General features: G+C 31.1%; 2 protein-coding genes across 2 annotated transcripts; one reads left to right on the top strand and one right to left on the bottom strand.

Annotated features, from left to right (window-relative positions):
- The first annotated feature begins 1,051 nt into the window (after nt 1–1,051).
- LOC21408127 (glutathione S-transferase DHAR2) lies at nt 1,052–4,416 on the top strand. Its single transcript, XM_024165783.1, has 6 exons — nt 1,052–1,269; nt 1,367–1,457; nt 1,540–1,683; nt 2,258–2,375; nt 2,488–2,628; nt 4,033–4,416. Exons 1-6 carry the CDS (start codon nt 1,212–1,214, stop codon nt 4,120–4,122), a joined length of 642 nt encoding a protein of 213 aa, XP_024021551.1. The 5' UTR covers nt 1,052–1,211; the 3' UTR covers nt 4,123–4,416.
- Nucleotides 4,417–10,305: 5,889 nt separating this feature from the next.
- On the bottom strand, nt 10,306–11,389 carry LOC21408126. Its single transcript, XM_024165768.1, has 3 exons — nt 11,256–11,389; nt 10,930–11,035; nt 10,306–10,463 (listed from the first exon to the last, which is right to left on the bottom strand). Exons 1-3 carry the CDS (start codon nt 11,292–11,294, stop codon nt 10,306–10,308), a joined length of 303 nt encoding a protein of 100 aa, XP_024021536.1. The 5' UTR covers nt 11,295–11,389.
- Between the last annotated feature and the right edge of the window lie 10,817 nt (nt 11,390–22,206).

Raw genomic sequence — 22,206 nt, 5'->3', positions numbered from 1 at the left:
CTTCACAAAAATCATTCTCACTGTTTTCGTTTTCAAAATATTTACCAAAAAAACGTTATTTCATTTTCATTTTCATTTTTTGCTTCTCAAAATATGAGAAAACTGTTTTAAGAAACAGTTCCAAACACGCATAAAAAATCATGTGGTATCTTTTTTTTTTTTTTTTTTTTTTTTACTGAAAGAGGTGGTATCTTGAAAATGATGTATTTATGATGGAGAATACTAATGTACTCCATCATTAGCTAGTAAATAATTTTTTAATTGTCTGGTTTGAAATAGGAACAGTTATGTGTCACATGTTGTAACAACAATTTTTATTGGCGGAACAAAATGCATGTTTGATTAAGAAAAATATTTGCATTACTCTTTATGTTATTTTTTTAAACATTTTCTCTATTAAGTGTTTGACACGTGGACTCACTAACATAATATGTTATTATTTAAAAGGATATTAACATTTTTATATTATGTGTTTTGGGTTTATTAAAAAATGATACATTCGGTTTTTAATTTCATAATACTTAAATTTATATTTTTTCACAATCAACTCTCAATTTTAAACATAAAATACTTAAAGTACCCTTAAATAAAAATAAATAAAGAAAAAGAAAACCAAAAAAACTTTAAACTTACTGTTTTAACTTTAAAATATCTAAAATATCATTGAAATGAGGTTTTTTGTATTTTTATTTTTTATTTTTTGTAGTGTTGAAAAATTTTAATTTTAATTTTTCTCTTTTTTTAAAGATAATTTAATCATTTTAAAGATTAAAATTAATATTAACTGAGATAAAAGATAAATATATATATTAAATTAAATTTAGAGATATACACTAAATCAAAAACTAAAATTTTTAAATTTTAAATAAATATAAAATATAAAGTATACAAATATAAATATCTCTTATTTAAATCAAAAATAAAAAAAAATATCTTATTCTACATAAATAACTCAAATCACAATTTAAAATTTTACAGTATTTTTTCTACAAATAAGTGACGCATTTTTCCGGGTTCGAACTTTCAAGTAACCGAAAGGTAAGAATAAATATTAAATCATCACTGGGCCATTGGCACGGACTCTGCCTCACCAGTCACCAACTCGTGATCGCTCCAAAGTCCGATAAATAATCCCCATTTCCATCTGGGTTTCCGTTTCTTCATCATCTCTGAATCTCATTTGCCTTTTTTGCTTTCTCTATCAACGAAAAATGGTTCTGGAAGTTGCCGTCAAGTCTGCCGCTGGCGCTCCCAATCTTCTCGGAGACTGTATGTTCCAATCTCTCCTCATCTTTCTCACACCAAATCTTTTCTGGTTTTGATCGAAATTTTTTCTGATTTATTTTTTTTCATTTATTTTTCTCAGGTCCATTTTGCCAGAGGGTTCTGCTGACTTTGGAGGAGAAGAAAGTACCCTACAAGACGCACCTCATCAACCTCAGTGACAAACCAGAATGGTATTTGAATTTTCCTGAGTTCTAAACAGTATGTCGTTTGGAGGTTCTGTTTTTGTGATTTTGTTGTTGATGGCTTTTGTAGGTACTTGGCTGTGAATCCCGAGGGGAAAGTGCCTGCGGTGAAGTTTGATGACAAATGGGTTCTTGATTCTGATGTTATTGTTGGGATTCTCGAGGAAAAGTACCCTGAGCCCTCTCTTGTTACTCCTCCCGAATTCGCCAATGTGTATGTTTCTTGTTCTTTTTCTCTCTGCTGTGACTTTGGGGTCTTTTCAGAAATTTCATATGGTTGTGTAAAAATGTTTTTGAGAATTATTCAACATGGTATGATCTGAAGTTTGAACACAGTCTTATTCACTGTCATACCATCATATCAATTAAAAAGAGAATCCAATCGGATAACAATTTAATAGAATCTGATGAAATATTGATTCAGAACTGTGCTTTATCCTGGCTGACAGTGCTTGATTCTTCTGAATCTTAAATCCGGTCAAAATCACTTTAGAAAAGAAAAAAAAGTATGTAAAACTCATTGATACTAGTAAGGTACTTTTTCAAATCCTATCAATCTGACGACTTTGAATAAGGTCAGCTTAAAATAGATTGTTGGGGTTAGCTCTAAAATGGGGACTAGGAACAGTAATGATTGAAATTGTAATCTGGGTGAGCTATATTACCATGCGTTTGTAACTGTTCAAATTATTTTTCTACAGTGTTTTCTTCCACAATTAAATTTCTGTGCAAACTTTTCTGTTCAAACCTTTGAACCAAATGGGTTATTAAACTTTCTCTGTGTGTAGGGGATCAAAGCTCTTTGGGCCCTTTGTGACATTCTTGAAGAGCAAGGATCCAAATGATGGGTCAGAGCAGGCTCTGCTCAATGAGTTGAAGGCACTCGATGAGCATCTTAAGGCACATGTATGTTCATTTAGTATCAGAAACTGCTGTGATTTCTAGAAAATCGGTATTTGATATCTTTTCTTTTCTCTAAAAAAAAGTAAGTGCTGATAATGTTTTGGGATCGAATCAGGGTCCATATATTGCTGGGGAAAAGGTCACTGCTGCAGATCTAAGTTTGGCACCAAAACTCTACCATCTCGATGCGGTTCTTGGACATTTCAAGAAGTGGACTGTCCCCGAAGACTTGACTCATCTCCACAACTACAAGAAGGTACGTGCTTCTTCTGCATTGCACTGTATGCACGCTTCACTTTGTTTTGTTCTTTCGTTCTTTTTTTTGTTTTGTTAATTTTATTTTGCCCTTTCTGTTACTTTATGTGCTTCAATAACATGGCATAACTTTTGTTTAATTTAAGTTTTATGTGTATCAAGGATTAAGAGATGATTCTGCAACTGATTGTCAGCTTTATGTTTGTAATTTGTTATTGAGATAATTCTCTGGACCAGTTTTGTTTGGTTGTCCTACAGTTTTAAACCTTCGGGAAAAATTCAGATACTGTTAAAGATAAAATCAGAATTGTTTCAGATTAAATAAAATATGTAACAATTTAACCGAACCTGATGAATATCTTACGGTAGAGTTGTTTTTTTTTTTTTCATTTTTTTTTCATACCCTACCGAATTAACCTTGTTGTTGCCCATTATCTACTTACACTTTGACGTCAACTTGTTAGTTTGACATTATGGTTCTATGTTGAACTCTACTTTATCTTGATTCGTGGCTTTATTAGAGTAGAATGGGGTTTCTTATTTCTGAAATTAGTTTAGCTGGACAATTTTGACTAGTGGATGTGGCACCATGGCAGTAGTCATTGTAGTATTAGATACACCTTTATAATCTTTTCCTCCTTGACCTGCTTTTCTATATCTTTGACATTTTCTCATGTAAGTATACTTTTCTGAGTATTAATTAAGTCTTGTGCCTCATCAAATGAAGCGTTTAAGGAAAGTTCATGATATATTCTAGTTTATGCTCTATATGTTGGCTATGTGCTCTCGACATGTTCGGTTAAATTTTTCGACCATACAGAGTCACAATGGAGTGCTGTAATCAATAGCCTCGGGGACCATGTTTAGATCTTGAGTATCCTGGTACAAATATAGAATGGCGTGACCAAAATTTTTAAGTCAATGTTTCTATTTTTGTACGTATGCTAAAGTTTACAAGAGGCATCTCATAGGAAAAAAAAAAGGGTAGAAAAAGTAAGAGTTGCAAGACCTAATGTTGTTGATATTTATGATCATCGATTTACTCAAGTTTCATATTAAGTGCAATCTTCAAATGTTAAATATTTATTTGCTGCGCCATTCCTATTACAAAACTTACTTCTCAGAAGTTGATATTTGTCAATGTGCCCCGATTTTCTAAAAACAGTTGAAAAGAAGTGTTTTAGTCTAAAGTATTTTGATACATCTGCAGGAGATTAAAACTTAATACTCATTCGGCTGAGATAGAACTGTTCTAAATCAAATCGTACTTTGTTGATTTATATTCGCAGTCGTTATTGTTAGACAGCTCTCTCTCATGTGCTTATGTTTGTGTGCTACTTTTGATGAAAACGAATTCCTTAAATTCAAGAAAGTTTCGTTTTGGCGATTCGATATTGTTTTGCAGCTGCTATTCTCGAGGGAGTCGTTCGAGAAAACCAAGCCTGCTGGTGTGGAGTATGTGATTGCAGGATGGGCTCCCAAGGTCAACGCATGAAATGGTTCTAGAATATACGATGTTGAAGCTTATTAGTTATGATCTGGTTGAAAACTCTTTTTAGTGCCTGAAAGTAAGCGGTCCTGGTTTATGCCCGCCTCTAATAAATGTAAATCTGTTACAATGCTGCTTTGCACTTTGCTATGACTATTGTGGCAGGCATTTTAAAGGGTTAGTGTTTCTGTAATTTTCCGTTTTTTTTTTCTTTGGGTGTAGAGTGGAATAAGTGACCTTTTAACTCTTGTAGAAGGATTTTCGTTAGTGTAATGAAGTTGAGGATTAGATGCTTACTTAGAACCATGTATTAGCACAGACGAGTTCAACAATACTGAGAGCTTGTTTGGTAAGAGGAAAAAGTGGCTTGTTGCCTACAATGCTACGCAAGAATACGTGTCGCAAATAAATAATAAAGTGTACTGAATACAGATATCGTCCCCACGAAAATTGATTTACCAATTGTATAATGCAGAAATCATGCCAAACACCAAATTAAGTAGAGAAAGTTAATTTACTAAAACTCACTACAGCAATATAAAATGAAGAAAAACAGTTTTAAATGCAAGCAAAAAGGTGGCAAGAGCACTTGAGTTCAGCTATTGAGTATAACTAGTGATTTAAATAAGTCAGGATTATTAATTTCCCCTCAATTGTAAGTCTGACAGTAATTGCTACAGGAATGTTATAGTAAAAATTACCCCTATTAACTGAAACTTAGTTTGCTGCATAAAATTCTTTCGAATTATTATGATTAAAAATTCTTCAAACCATTTTCAGTATATTCTTATGTGAATCTAGTTATCAGAATGTAATTTTTAACACTTGTTTCACTGGGTTATACAAGATGAACAATAAATTCTTATACCATTTACAAATCAATAAACTCAAACAAGAGTATTGAACTTGTATCATCTATATTAGATCCAACTAAAATCAATCTTTCTAGTATTAATCTTAATCTAATATCCTATAATTAATGGCCAGTTAAAAATAGAAATAATCAATCAACACACATGGATAAACATGAATAAAATCAGTAAACATTCTATAAGCAAACTATCTTTCCTACGGCTTTAGTTCCATTAACAATCCTAGCTAAGAACAATTTAACTCATGGTTAAATTTACAAAAACCAATTGCTTAGTATAATTCATTGTTCAACATAATTTGCAAATCCAGAGAGAGAATAAAGACTACAGAGAGTAGAAGAAAGTAAAAGAAAATTCAGCTTATTGGAGCTTGAATCCTTGTTCTCCTCCTTTCCTTCTTCAAACAATCTTCCACGTGATGAGAAAGATAGAAAATCTCTCTCCGAGTACAGCCCTCTTTATTCTTCCTTTCTGCTCTCTTTTTTTTTTTTTCTTTTTTTTTTTCTCTTTTTTTTTTTTTCTTTTTTTTTTTCTCTTTTTTTTTTTTTCTTTTTTTTTTTCTCTTTTTTTTTTTTTCTTTTTTTTTTTCTCTTTTTTTTTTTTTCTTTTTTTTTTTCTCTTTTTTTTTTTTTCTTTTTTTTTTTCTCTTTTTTTTTTTTTCTCATTCTTTTCTTCTCTCCTTCTCTTGGCCTGGTTCTCTTCGTCAGAGTGCTCCCCCTCCTTTCCAGTTGCGGCCACCTGCTCTAAAAATGAGTGTTCTCTTCATTACGCATCCAAAGGATGCTGAGGTGGCACCTAGTGAGTGATTAGGTCCAAATGACTCTGCACAACATCATCCTCCTGTGAAGTTTTGTCTTTTTCCTTCGCTCTAACACGTGCTGATGCCACTCATAAGGCTACTTGCTGTCAAATTTTGCTACAGCAAAATGTTGCAGCATTTCCTTTAAAATTCCTGCAATACACATCAACACACCCTAGAGCACAACTCAACCCTTTTTAATCCGATTCTCTTCAAAATTACCTTAAAGATGGCACACACACTGATCTTAGCTTGGTTCATCAAAACAAAACCAAAAGTTGGAAATAAACACATAAAAATAGACCAACTTACCTTTGGATTAACTTTAAGTTTAAAAATGTCTAAGATAACTCTAATTTTTTAGAGTTATCAGAGGAGAGATAGGGTAAGTAAATTAGTGGCAGGATTTTAGACTTATAATTATTTAGTAAGAGAGATAAGATATTGGGTAGAGGATTTTAAATCCTACAAAAAGACTTCAAATTTAACTTCTCAATAGTAAGGTATTAAAGAAGGAAACTCGTGCCAATATGAGAATGGTCCTCCCATTTGTCTCTATTTTCTTCATCTAAATTATATATCTTTTCTTTGTTATTTTTTCCCCTTTTACCAAACAAGCCTAAAAGTTGTTTATCAAATCTGGCCTACCAGGTACGGTGCTGGTTTTTAATGCTGAAATTGATGGCAAAAAAAAAAAGGTTGAACTTTGCACTTTTAATTAATACTTTTTTATTAATATGATTATTTAATTAAAAATAATATTAATTTAAAATAAAAAGTAATATTTAGATTCACGCACTTTTAAAATATACTACTCTTTTTTATAAAAATGTATGTATATATATTCAAGCTGAATATAAATATTTTTTATTTAATCGATTAAAATTCTTTCAAGCAAGGAAGGAAAGAAATCTACTAATTAAATAATAAAAAAAGTCGACTTTCTAATCGACCTAACCAAATCAGTTAAAGTAAAAACGACTAATTGCTTGGTTTGAGCATCCCTATTAGGATTAGTGAATGATTTCTTTAGATGTACGACAACTCGGAATAGAACTTAGAAGGAGTCGATTAGTGTGGAGATTACTAATCATCAGTTGTAAACTAGTATGGAGATATATAAGTTTTTCTCTCTTTACCTTTCCCATTAATTATTTATCATCCTTGTACAGAACAAATAACTTTTAGTGTACAAAATTTAGAAGAGCTAGTATTCAATATTTTGCATAAACTTTAGAAGAGCTAACATGCAATGTTGTACAAGACTTCAAATTTAACTTCTCAATAGTAAGGTATTAAAGAAGGAAACTCGTGCCAATATGAGAATGGTCCTCCCATTTGTCTCTATTTTCTTCATCTAAATTATATATCTTTTCTTTGTTATTTTTTCCCCTTTTACCAAACAAGCCTAAAAGTTGTTTATCAAATCTGGCCTACCAGGTACGGTGCTGGTTTTTAATGCTGAAATTGATGGCAAAAAAAAAAAGGTTGAACTTTGCACTTTTAATTAATACTTTTTTATTAATATGATTATTTAATTAAAAATAATATTAATTTAAAATAAAAAGTAATATTTAGATTCACGCACTTTTAAAATATACTACTCTTTTTTATAAAAATGTATGTATATATATTCAAGCTGAATATAAATATTTTTTATTTAATCGATTAAAATTCTTTCAAGCAAGGAAGGAAAGAAATCTACTAATTAAATAATAAAAAAAGTCGACTTTCTAATCGACCTAACCAAATCAGTTAAAGTAAAAACGACTAATTGCTTGGTTTGAGCATCCCTATTAGGATTAGTGAATGATTTCTTTAGATGTACGACAACTCGGAATAGAACTTAGAAGGAGTCGATTAGTGTGGAGATTACTAATCATCAGTTGTAAACTAGTATGGAGATATATAAGTTTTTCTCTCTTTACCTTTCCCATTAATTATTTATCATCCTTGTACAGAACAAATAACTTTTAGTGTACAAAATTTAGAAGAGCTAGTATTCAATATTTTGCATAAACTTTAGAAGAGCTAACATGCAATGTTGTACATATATATATATATATATATATATATATATATTTGCATCCAAAATGATATGAGTCGCTCGCTACTGTCCTCCAGCAAACGATGTTGTTACTATAATATCAATACAAATATAATAGGATTCAGATCACATCATATTAAGCCGTATTAAATAATAGATTCAAATAGTAAAGCATGAAAACTTTAGTTTAAAAACATTTATGATATGGTTGGTTATATATATATATATTATTTAGATTAGTGTCGCTCAAAAAAGGAGATTTGGTGGTGCACTTCATGTCTTTTAAGTCTTTTGACTATCAGCAATCTCAAGGACCACCGAGTATATGAAAAGTGTCTAAACTAGTCTCCCACTGACTATCCAACCAATTTTCACTCCCCTCCATTCTGTGAGGCCAGTTCATGTCTTCTAGGCCTTTCGGCTATAACAGCAATCTCATGGATCACCTAGTATGTGAAAAGGGTCTGAACTAGTCTCTCCCATCCAACTAATTTTCACTACCCTCCATTTTGTGAGGCCAGTGGAAGCCTACTTAATCTCTCACAAAGGGCATAGCAGCAACACATAGATGTGAGTATCGAACCCTGAAAGAATGAAGAGAGAAGACCTAACAAAAGCGTCCTTACCACTACACCACGATCCTCGGTGGTCAGTGTGGCATGAGGCTTGATATGGTTAGTTATAACTTATATACCATTCAGGACACCAAAGTTGAACAACGATTTGAAAAAGTTCATATTTGATATCCTATTTTTTTGTTCCATTTGCTGTCCCTCGAAGAAAATTCGAGATAACACATCTGACTCAAATTTGAGTGTCCGCTGGCCTCATTGTGACAAATTCTCTCTAAATACATTAGAACGCAACATTGTTCTAATTATGTTTGACAAGTAATTACTTGTTAGTTGTTTGTCCGTTTGAGCTTTGGTCAAGCACAACAACTAAAATTATGAAAATTAAGATGCACTTCACATTTGACTTAGTATTGCAAAATTCCATTTTATTGTCTTTCATTCTCTTCTCTCTCTCTCTCTCTCTCTCTCTCTCTCTCTCTCTCTCTCCTTTGTTTCTCTTGCTCTCTCTCTCTCTTTTTTTTTTTACTTCACCATAAACTAATCATCCCATTATTAATTAAGAAACTAATATATGGAAAGCTCTTTTATAACGAGATTTGCCAATGAGGTTGCACCACCACAGTACATTAGTGTCATGAGGCGGCATAGAGTACCCAAGATGTTGGACACCATAACTGTTTTTTTTTTTTTTTAAATCTTGTGCTACCTTTTTCATTTCCTCCTGCGTACCAAGGTAATCTTACATCACCTCGTGATCTTATCTCTGTACACTTATTTATTATCTGGTGCCACTGGTGGTGAAAAACCAATATTTTTAATTCAGAAAAGACCATTTATCATCATCTGCATTCCCACACATGCCGAGTTATTTGTGCCTATGGAGGTAGCAATTTGTGCTGCTTTAAGCCACACCTTAATTTGTGGGCTAAGGAACAACAACGTTAGTGGGTTGGTGATCGACCTCATTCAAAACCCATCAAATACCTTACATCATTTCCTGATTTATTTAGAAACAAACAATCCAAAGACAAAATGCAGCCTTAGCAAAAGCAGAATACGACTTGTGTTTTACTTTTTTCCGGACCCATTCTTTTGTCCAAGCCTGGCTCTCATACAAACCGGAAATCGCAGTGACAAAAAAAAAAAAAAAAGGAAAGTAATGTCGACAGCGACGATTGCTCAAATTGCCACGTGTATTTGGTTCTCCATACGACAGAATATATGCGGGCTAATAATGTGGTACACTTAAGTCAAGATAGCTGATGTGTGCCCAATAGCTATAGCACGTACTATGACCCACCTCCAATATTGGTGCTGATTTTGTGCGAGCTAAACTACAAGGAGTCCAATCATTTTCAACCATTTATTATGGTTGGATGGTGGAGTATAATTTTTTTTTTTTTTTTTTTTTTTTTTTTTTTTTTTTTTGTGGATCTAAAAAAGATCATGGTCTATTCCCATCGTTCATTCCGAGACCCATCAATAAAACGAAAAGGGTCGTCCAGTTTGACATAAGATTCATGTTTTGTTGGTACTGACTATAACTACATCAACAGGATAATTTTACATTGGTAGGTCTTGGAGCATAGTGCATGTTACAATGATATAAATATAATGTAGTTCAGAGATTTGCATAAATATGTATATAGATTTAATACTAATTAACTCAAAGGAGATATCACCAGATATTACAGACAGAGAATAATTAGCACGTATAATGAGACAACAAAACATCTACTACAGTAGATGGAGTAGTATAGTAGGGATTTTGCTGAAGATATATTAGTGGTAAATTAATTAGGCTTACATCCCGCCTTATAATAAGTAGAATTGAGCATGCAACTAATCGAGCATTATTTTACACCGCGCAATATATATATATATATAATCATGCATTCATGTGTCGTGGTCAGAGTTACCAGGGGAATCTGAAATCAGCTTTCGGAGTATTTGGTTCGTCTCTTTCTCAGGCAATATTTCTCTTTCTCTGCTTTGAAAGTGAGAGTTATACGCCTCGAAGAATTCCTTGTTTTCTTTCTGAAGTTCATTCCACACTGCATGTACATGTTATGAAGATCAAATAGTAATTATATATGATCTGCAGTGTTATATAATATATATATATATATGCATGTATGTATATATATATAGTTTCTACCTTAGCAAACTATACAAAGTCTCAAACATATTCGTGCCTGCGTACGTGCGTACATATACATGTATCTATATTATGTGTATGCACATGCATGTTGATTATTTTTGAAGTGTATTGTGTTAAATAAAACAAAGCACAGACAATTCATATGTCCAATTGCTTTTTTTTTTTTATTGTGAGAGGGCGACTAACATCAAAATGATCACTCGAACATCTCAATTATTAGGTTAGATCTCACCTATGTATGTACATACATACATACATATATACATATATATATATATGTATATATATGAGCCAGCAGAAAATTCAGAATTGTGGAAGTGATCTTGAAAAATTAATCAATAATTAGACGAATCGCTAACCAGTACAGGTGATAATAGGACTTATGTTTGCATGTTTTGAAAGGGCTTCCATGGACTCCTCTTTACTCAGCCGCATGATCAGGCACTTCTCTATCAGGTAATGCACCTATAAAAACACACAATTAACAAATGTGCTTATATATGACAATATTCACTAATTGTTATATAGAACATCAACCATTATGCATCTTAAGGAAGAAAAACTACTAATGTAAATAATCATAAATTCCGAGAAAAAGGGTATGCGTAGCGCTTTTAAAACGCCCGTTATATAATTCATGAAATCCAATGAAATTTACACAATTTTTTTTAATTTCTCAACTCACAAAGTGTATGTATGGAGCCGCTGATGAGTAATCTCCCATTATATTAATCTCTCTACTCTTATGTATGAAAGTACGTTCGTAGAACTTTTTATGATACCTAAAAGCAGGAGGGAGAAGTTCAGAGAACTGCAGGGTCTAAGAAGAATATATGGGGCTAACAAAATGTATGTAGCCTCAACTTAAAAAGGAAATGAGTCAAATGAGTAGCTAGATGGATTGGGTGGGGCCCGAAATGTTTGAGATAGATAATAAGGGGTTGAAGAAGAGATGGTACAACGATTGCCGGTACCAATAATTCCACAGCAGAGATATAAGACGCAGAATACGAATCATTCCTTTTCTAAATTTAAAAAGTAAAGAAATTATCTTAATTTTATTATGTTCCTTTTGAGGAGGAACATGTGGATAATTTACACGCGGTTTGTGTTTCATAAATTCAACTTAGATCTCATATTGGAGTTTAAAATTTGAATTTTGTTATAATAAAAAATTTTCAAAAATAATCACATTTTTTTTATTACAGTAAAAAATTCTCACATAAAGTCACATTTAAATTCGAATTAAAAATTTGAATAAAAAAACTAAACGGATCTTTATTGTTCAATCTCTCATAAATTTAAATTTATGTTCAAATTTTTCCTTTCAAACATATATGACTCAAACGAGCTACAAAAACCATGGAGATTTTATTTTGAGAGACGGTGCTACTATTGCCTATTAAATTCACCAGCAGTTTTTCATTTTAATTTAATTGGCTAAATTATATATTATAATTTGATGGTGCTATTGCCTATAAGATTCACAAGCAGTTTCTCCTACAAATTTAAAACGGCCAGTGAAATTTTGGGTGTCCAATTGTATTTTCCTCGACAATTGCAAATGGTCACAAAAATGCCTGCCAAATATAGGCTCCAATGCTAAGGAGATGTTTGGTTGGAGGATTCAAATCATGATTTGAATCATGGTTTGTTACAGTATTTTTTCTCACAAAAAATACACATAAATTGAAAATAATTCTAATCCATGAACCAAACGTCTCCTAAATGATCTTGAATCGATGGATATTGTCTCCATGATTAGTGAGAGACCTTCATCTAAAGAAAATTTCAAGTCCTGTTGTACATAGCAGTGCTGTTGTCACGGCACATTAGGTTGATGGGGATTGAGTTTTACAAAAGCGAATAATTAGTTTTCATTTATGTCTATTTCCACATAATATAAATGCTATTTTTTCAACTATAATGGAAATTTTTAATTTTTATGGCATCGAAGATAAAGTTTTAATAATTACTTTTGATAATACATCAGCTAACACAGCTGCTATTAACATCTTTAAAGCAAATTTGAAACCACCTTTTTGGTGGTGAATTTTTTCATCAACGTTGTGCATATTATATAATAAATTTAGTAGTACAAGCAGGTATTGAATTTATATAACATCATCTAACAAAAATTAGAGAATCATTATCTTTCATTTCTAGCTTTGGAGCTCGGTTCTAAGAATTTTGACAATATTGTAAGAACAGCCAGATGCGGCTAAGAAAGTTTCTAATAGATGTGAGACATAGGTAGAACTCCACCTACTTAATGTTGAAAACTGTAATTCCATATCAACGGATCATCACTACATATGTGAACAGCAAGCATGCTGAGCATTTTATTTATGATGCAGATTAGAAGATTGGTGAGTACTTTTTTAAATTTTTAGAAGTATTCTACAACGCTACCGAATTACTTTCTAGTGTTTATTATCCTACTGCGCATCTAGTTTTGCATCATTTATTTAATATTTTGAAAACGTTTGCTTATTATAGGAATATTGGTCATTTTGCACCCATAGTTTATGAAATGGAAGCTAAATGTAAAAGTTATTGGGCCAGTTGTCCTATTTTATATGCATTAGCAACAATTTTAAATCCTAGATGTGGATTAGATGAGACCGAATCTTTGATGTGTGTGACAACATATAATTTAGGTATTGATATGAAACTAACCATTGACAATGCTAGGAAAATGTTAGAACACTTCTTTGCTTTGTATGAAAAAATACGGAACGGGACAACAAGAACATGCAACTGCGATGTCAAGGAGCCGTTCGGAGCTTAAAGGTTCATCGTGGAGCTTCTTGAAGAGGAAGGAGAAAGCATCGGGATCGTCATCAACACATGGAACGTCTTCAGAACTAGTCAAATATTTTGAATCAAATTTTATAATTGATGACGACAAACTGGACATCTTACAGTGGTGGAAGAGGCCACATGAACGTAGTGCCTAGATAGCATCCTTATACAGCACAAGCCACACATAGCGCATATAAATCACGGTGACTTGCATTCCCCTTGGCACAAACATATATATCAATATATATAATTGCATATTCCAATATTCTCATGCCTCGTTCAGTTTGTCGATTCAAGTTTTCAATTCGAGCTGAGATGTGACTTTATCTAAGAGCTTTTAACTGTAGCAGAAAAAGTGAGATGTAACTTTTTTTAGAGCTTTTAACTGTAGCAAAATTAGAATTAAAAACTCAAATCGGTGAAATGAACGAGGCCAATTTGTTAATTTTTGTTAAGAGCCCTCCTGAAGACATGTTTAGTATACCGTATAAGCACTCTATATTGTATTATTTAAGAATAATACAATGTTTGGTAACATTTCATACAATGTATAGTTTAATACGAAGTTCAAATTTAATACAATAGATAGTGTGTATTAGATCGTATTATGCAATTTAACTTTATAAAACATATAAATATTTTATAAATATTAAGCGTCTGGATCCTGTTTCGGGACCGTTGCTGAGGTTAAATTTTGAGATTGAAACGATGTTGAATCTACACTTTTCAAAAATTACACTTTGACTCAATTTTTAAAAATTTATAGTTTGAGCTCAAATTTTTGAAAATTATATTTTGATCCCTCAACTTTTCAAAATTATATTTTTACCCCAAACCTTTTTCTAAATTATAATTTCACCCCTCGATTTTAGACCGGTGTCGAATTGGATATTCGCTCCGACACCATCATAAATGTTTCTGTATATGTACCTGCTGACTTGTTCTTTCCTTTCGTTTGGTGTAAGTCAACTTTCCATTATGATGTGTGGGGTTTTTTATCTAAAGAAATTAATTAAATCGTCCGAAAGGACAAACTAACCTATTAAGCACGCAATGATGTCACGAAGTTGGGGACCATCAACCATGATAGTGCAGTACATGGTAAGTCGAATATTTAACCCTTCCTCGTTTTGGGTCGAAGCCTATGCCCAAGGGTAGTGGTTTAACGAGCCAAAAGCTGGCCATATTATGAACTTTATTATTATTATTATTATTATTATTATTATTATTATTTATTATTATTATTATTATTATTATTGTTGTTGTTGTTATTATTTTGCTGAAGAAACTCTATTGTAATTTATATAATATGATCGATTTCCAGATGGCATATTTGTGCTTAGAATGTTTGAGGAATTTAAATCAGATCATCCGGATCATGTCGTTTGCTTCTTCCTCGGACAATACATAATTCTTGTCTTGGATGCTTTATTGGGATTTTGAGCAGCCTTCGAAAGGTTCCTCGTTGCTATCATTCACATCTAAGTAACATTCACGAGATGTAGATTGCCGGCAACTTTTGTAATATATATTATTTCTTTTGTTTTACTTTTTTCTCCTGGCCTCCTTTGAATGTTTGGGTAGCAGTGCAATTGTGTTTTTATGATCTAGATCAGTTCTATGGCATGTTTACTTATTAAGAGTGGAGAATGAGAATTGAGAATCGGAATTAACTCCACGTTTATTTACTCATTTTTATCTTGAAATGAGAGTGAGAATGTGTGGGTCCTACACTAATTTAAAATTGAGCAATGAGATTGACACTCCCCCCATCTTCTACTAGATTGACACTCCTCCCATCATCTACCAGATTGACACTCTCAATCCTAATAGTAAATGGGAATTACGATTTTACCCTTAATTTTATTAATAAATTTGTGAATAAAAAGTAAAAAGTAAAAAATTAAAAAAAAAACACTTTATGTGCTCGCAACGGCCAAACTATTAATCCTAAAGACATTTCAAGACCAGTTGAAAAGTTTGTATTTTTAATTTTCCTCTTTGCTTCCATAGTAACTGATGTATACTATGCTCTCTTTTAATTTATTTTATTTCATTTTTTTCCTTTTGCTGAATCACAATACCTTGTTGCAAAAATGCAGGTTTGTACCTCTTTTTTTATTTTTATTTTTTATGAGAAAGTCTACTCATGTTGCTTGTAGAGTGACAATTATGTATCGGAGTCTTTTAAAAAAAAAAAAAAATTAACTAGTCAACTATTTAGATTTACAAAGGAGAGAGTGAAATCGAATAGAGGAAGGAGAAGAAAATACCAGAAAGAGAAAAATAGAAATATGGGTTAGAGCAGAGAGTGGGAGTTTCCTTTTTTTTTTTTTTTTTTTTTTGGTGAAAGAAAGAAAGAGAATTGATTAAAGACAGAGGATTAATTTTATTTCTTGATAAAGAAAAATCAATTAATTATCGGAGTCTGTTTTTAGTTTAAAAAAAATTAATTGGGTCAACCATTTACATTAGAGGAGAGTGAATTAAATAGAAAAAAGAAAAAAATAGCAGAAATAAAATGCAAAATATATATTTTTTATTATAAAATTTCATAATTAATACCTTTTTAACCATTTATATATATATATATTATTTTAACCATTAATACTTTTTATTTTATTTTAATATATATATATATACACACACATCATTAACCATTTGTTCTTATTTTATTTCATCATTATATTTTTTTCTTTAAATCATTTCAAAATTTATTAGAAAAAATAATTTAGATGATTAATTACGTGTGATTAAAAAAATTGAATTACTGATTAGTTATTCTAATATTAAGATAGTTAGCATAATATACAATTTTTTTTTAAAGTTCAACACACAAAAATCTTCTAAAATGATAGGTAGGGAAATTTATAACAGTTTATTCTAATTATAGGTGTAAGTAAACACATGAATGAGATTAGAACTGATTCTGACTTTGATTCCTAGAACTTAAGTAAACAGCTTATTCTGACTCCGATTCCTGTCCACTCCGATTTATGTCCACTCCGATTACGAATTAGTAAACATGTCACTAATATATTGTTAGCCTTTTTTAATCAATATAAATAATAATTTAATTAAATGCATGTGTGAATAAGTCCCCACTACTTATTTTTTTCTTTTTATTCCATATAGGTATATAATTTTTTTTATGTTTAAGATTACTTTGCTCTTATATCCACTTTCAAATGTATGGCTCATTTTGGAATAGACGGTTTGAAATTGAAATCCAATTTTATCCTCTTTAAAAAAAATAAAAATAGAAACATTTTATAAGAGAAAAGTATATGGTTTGCTATGGGACCGATTATCACGCTTGGTCTGTTCGCTTTTATAATGATACTGATATAGGAAGTTTTAGTTCTATTAGTGGTAAAATTATATAGCATATATAGCAAATGTTCCTGTACTTGTTTCCCCTGAAATTTTGTTTTTGTTTTTTTGTTTTTCTTTTAAATGCATACAGTTCTTCAAAATTTTTTTTGTTTTCATATATATGCCCCCTCTTAGTTAACAAAAGTTTAAATATATATATACTAGATTTAATTCCATGTAGAGTATATCATATCAGAATGATCTTAAAAAAAAAAAAAAAAACTTTTCCATAAACAATCCATTAAAATAATTGTTCTCAACTATATCACTACTTAAGATTTTTTGTTTTTGTTTTCTGTTTTTTTATTTTTTTATTTATTTATTTTTGTGCACAATCTTCTCAATGGCGCTATCTCAGGAATACTTTTTTTTTTTAACCTATTTTGCTTTTATTGAAGTAATATTTATTTTAAATGTGTCCCTACTCAAACATTCTTTTTTATTGTAGCACTCTCAACTATCTTCATATGTACTTTAATTTTCTATTTAATTTCCCACTAAAATTTTTATTGCTCAAATGTGTTCTACTTATCTATACATATATAATATTGGACTGAAAAACACATTTTTCTTGAAAAGATTCATTTCAATCCATCCTACTAGATTTTTTTCACTACTCAAAAACTTATTATATTTATGTATCAAGAAATTCAATAAAACTAAATATGTTTGTGGGTGACATATGCTTCCAACTAGTAAATAATATTAGGGGTTGATATTTTGAAGAGTTTCTACAATTTTTTACGTTTTTAGTTTATGCCTCCTGAAATAAAATTCTGGTTCCACCATACATATTCTAGGGATTTGTTTTACCTCGATATAACTTCCCCACTATTGCTATACATAATCAATTTGATTTTGATATGAACAATTTGCTCGCAAAACTGGTTTTTTAAGAGAAAATTACTGAACATATCCTTAGTATTTGTAAGTATGAATTTTTACTCTTTATTTTTTTATTAATACTTATGTACTTAACGATTATTTGAATTTTCCCCTCTTTTTTTTTTCCTATTACTATCCTTCTTCTCTATTACAGTACTCAATAAAAAAGCAATTAACTCTCATATAAAAACTTTAACAAATTAATTAATAAGAAAGCTGTAGTATTTAGACAATTTTTCCCCCGAGGAACAGTATATACTATCAAAATGGTAAGTGTATATACTAATTTAATAAGCATATTACAATCAAATCCCAAAGAAAAAACAGTAGCATGTCTTCAAGAGTCGTCAGTCTTTTGAGGAATCCGAAATTATTTTTTGGAGTATACGATTTGTTTCATCCCTGTACAATATCTTGTCTTCGTTGCTTTGACATTTTTCATAGGCATCAAAGAATTCCTTGTTCTCCTCTTCTAGTTCATTCCACACTGCGTACGTATAAATTTTTATAATACCTTCCGTCATTTGATTTAGGGAACAAATCTACGTACCCTAGTAGATTATGATTCTGATCACTTTATATTTAAGACCTTTTTTAAGTATATAAAAATTTGCTTGAGGAGACTTAATAAATAATAAATAATAAAGTGAAAAGTACATGTTTACCGTGGTTTAGTGCAGAATAATAGTCATTCTAAATAATTGGGTACCATTATAGTTTTTTATTTTTTCTTTAGTAATTAAATGATAATTATTTTTTTAAGTAGAGTGACATGAATAATATTTTTTTACCATCTTGAGTGCTATTTCAAGTTTTTTTCCCTTAATAAAGTAATAAATGATAAGATTAGAGTTAGTCCCACAAATAGTCTTTGAGGTTTACTCTCAATCCTACTTTAATCCTTTAACTTACAAAATGTCCCAAAGTTTGGTCCTGAAATTTTATCCTTTTTCAGTTTCGGTCATTTCGTTAGCTATGTGTTAAATATTTGATGGAATATGTGAAAAGTAAAGACCAAAGTTGGAAATATCTAAAGTTTAGATATTAAAATAATACAAAAAAACAAAACTTAATATCACGTATATACCTAAATTTTAGCTGTTTTTAATTTTAGTTTATAATTTACATAGATTATGTCAAATATTCAAGACCAAACTAACGGAATGACTGAAACTGAAATAAGAGTAAAACCTCAAGGACTAATTGTAGAACATTTTAAACCTCGTTTATTTTACCAATTTGAGTTTAGAATTCACGTTTTGCTACAGTAAAAAGCTCTCAGAGACAGTCACATCTAACTTTTTTGTTACAGTAAAAAGTTGTCACATAAAGTCACATCTAAATTCGAATTAAAAACTCGAATCAACGAACTAAACGGACCCTTAAAAATTAAGGATCAAAATAGCGTTAAGAGTAAACCACAGAGATTATTTATGGGATTAACCCATAAAATTGTTACCGTGATGACAGGATCGACGTCTCCAGATTTGGAGAGGGCTTCCATGCACTCCTCTTTTGTCATGCGGAAGGTCAGGCACTTCTCTATCAGACGGTGCACCTACAACAAGTCATCATCATTCATCAATATACCAATATCAAAGCTATATATAGCTATAGCCCACACATATATATTGCAAATTACGTATACGTTTAATTAATTAATTCTACTGTAATTCTAATAATTATATGATTTCATAATAAGATGTGTACAGTACTATACTACTATCAGTACGTTTGTGAAATACCAGATGTATGATATATATATATATATTACTTTAGGCGCTGATCCCTTAAATTGACGAGCATATATAAAATTAAATGATACTAATTGAATGATTTAGAAGAGTACAGAGAAAAAAGTTTATAGCTAGAATCTTATATTAGTGTACAGCGATGAAGATCTAGCATTTAATATACTATATATGGATAGACCAAAAGAAAGTATTAAAATGGTGGTTGGAGTGGGGCCTGGATCCGAGGTTGGAGATAGATGATAAGTGGTTGATAATATGAGAAGATTGACCATACGAGATTTTGAAGCAGAATTAAAATTATTGTAGTACTAACGGGAATAATAGACATATGATATGTAACTCTCACGAGCCAAATAATTATGCCGAGTCCTCATCCAAGGCTAGCTTTTTATTCGTGCCATTCAATTACTCAAAGAAACTGTTTGCAACTTTTTTTTGTTGGCCAAAAGCGTCCATATAAATTATTATATTAGCACTAGATTAATCCCACATTCCATGGATCAACATTAATGCAGTTTGAAATTAAAGGAAAATATGCCGATCTAGTGTCCTGTCATGATATATAATTTCACACCACTCATAAAAAAATATCTCTTTGATCTTGACAAAATTCAAAATGTATTCCCCCAATTTTAACTAAATATATCATGTTAGTCTTTACATTTTTGATAATCCAAAAAGTGTTTTGATCTTATGTGTTTTTAAACTATCCCAAACTCTACAGGAAGGAAAGGGAATGATTAGTATTTTCCTTTCCTATGCCTATTCATATACTACTTATAAAATTAGAAATGTTAATTTATAAGGGACACCCATGATGTGTGGAATGAGATAATAGTGAATTCTAGTCATCTCCTTCCTATATATATATATATATATATATATTGTTTCTGTTAATTAGAATAAATGCAAGGAATTTGGGAGTAAATAGCCGGTTTAATAACCCTTTTTGATTAAATGATCTACCTTTTTCAAAATTATGTAAATGGCCGACTAATATAAACACCCATATTCTTCTCTCCCCTTTCCTCTCCAACACTCAGCCACCCAGCTCCTGCATCGTCCCTCATTGCCAAGCCTCCTACAGCGCGATATCCCAAGTGGAGAAAGGGGATCAGAGAGGTTGGAGATCTCCGGCCACAAGTAGAAATTTAGGATTTAACGATGGTTAAAAGCCGTCATTAAAGGATTAGATGACGGTTAAGTAAAACGTCGTTTAATCGTGAGTCGTTAAATGTTTTGCACTTTAATGATAGTTTTTATCCGTTGTTAAAATAAAACTTTAAACAGTCATCTAAATTCGTCCTGAAGTGCTTGTAGTGTGCATTTTGCAGACATTAAACGACGGCTTCTTGTTAAGCTGTTGCTAAAGGATAACATATAACGACGGTTTTTCTAGAAAACCGTCATTATATTTGCAATATGCACCAAAAAAATTGGTACCGTTTTATTGCTTTTCCCACGAGTTGGTCTATTAATCCCGTGTTTTATCAGCATTTTAGCCACACAATTAACACAAGTTACAGAACATAAACAAATTAATAATACATATATTCAAATCAAAATGTATACATAAGTTAATTACATATATCCCTTTACAAAATGTGCTCATTCATTTATAACCTCTACCAAATGCTCATTAGTATATGCCATCTTCGCAGCACATGTAAGCTCATATTTCTTTGCGGTTTCCGAAACCGTAAAACTTTAAACTAAATCATGCCAAATTCGATTTACGTTATCTTTATTTTCATTTTGTCTCCAATCTTTTATTGTTATTGGCACGTGTTCATGAGCCAAAACACCCACATAGCTTTGTAGCTCATTCCCCGTTTTTCCAATAGGGTTTTTTTTTTAAAATCAAATTTCACTTCAATTCTTTCTCCTTTATCTCTCATTTTGACAACTATATGCATTATGGTGTTCCTTCGTTTCCCATCATCATCCTGGTCAACTTTGGTCCTTTCCCTAAGTTCAAATTGATTTCTCCCATCATAAGTGTCATCATCTCCAAATAACTCTCATGCGGTATTAACTTCTTTCTCTAACCAATCACGTCCCGCCATGTTTCTGAGAATCAACATAATATTAATATATATATATATATATAGATTTAGTTTCCTTCTTAATCCTAAACTAAAAAACTTAAAACTAACCTAATCAATATTGAATTAACTTAACCTAATCAATATATACAAAAAAATGTACTAAATAACTTAAACTAACCTAATCAACATTGAATTAAACTAACCTAATCAACATATATAAATTTAATGTCATTCTTAATCCTAACCTAACTAACTTAAAACTTCATAAATCATATACAAGAAATCACATTTGCATTCAAATATTCAAATAATATTAGAAGCCCATTTATTTTGTTATAATCCTAACAATCATATAATATTTTAAAACATCGTTGTCTAATAGTCTAACCTAATTGAACATAACCATCATCTAATCTATAGTGGGCATTATGATAAATTTCAAATCCAAAAAATATATACACTGACCAAAAACGATTTCTTGCGACTTGTGACGACGGTGGCGGCTGGTGACAGTTTGGCAATGACGGTGTCGGCTGGCGACGGAGCTTGGCGATTTGGTGACATGATAGCGACTTAGTGCGTGACAGAGAGAGACAAAGAGAGAGAGAGAGAACTTGTCAGAACGAAGAGAGAGGTGAAGAGAGAGAATGATGGTGGTATTAGCATTTATGCCCTTAGGAATAAATGTAACAATGTTCTTTGAGACATTTTGACTATTAATAAAGATTTATTTATTTCATATATCCATGTATTGTCCTCATTATGTGAT

Source organism: Morus notabilis, unplaced genomic scaffold, assembly GCF_000414095.1.
Source record: "Morus notabilis unplaced genomic scaffold, ASM41409v2 Scaffold139, whole genome shotgun sequence".
NCBI classification, from domain to species: domain Eukaryota; kingdom Viridiplantae; phylum Streptophyta; class Magnoliopsida; order Rosales; family Moraceae; genus Morus; species Morus notabilis.
The sequence above is the reverse complement of the archived record's forward strand: the minus strand, read 5'-3'. Positions and strand labels throughout refer to the sequence as shown.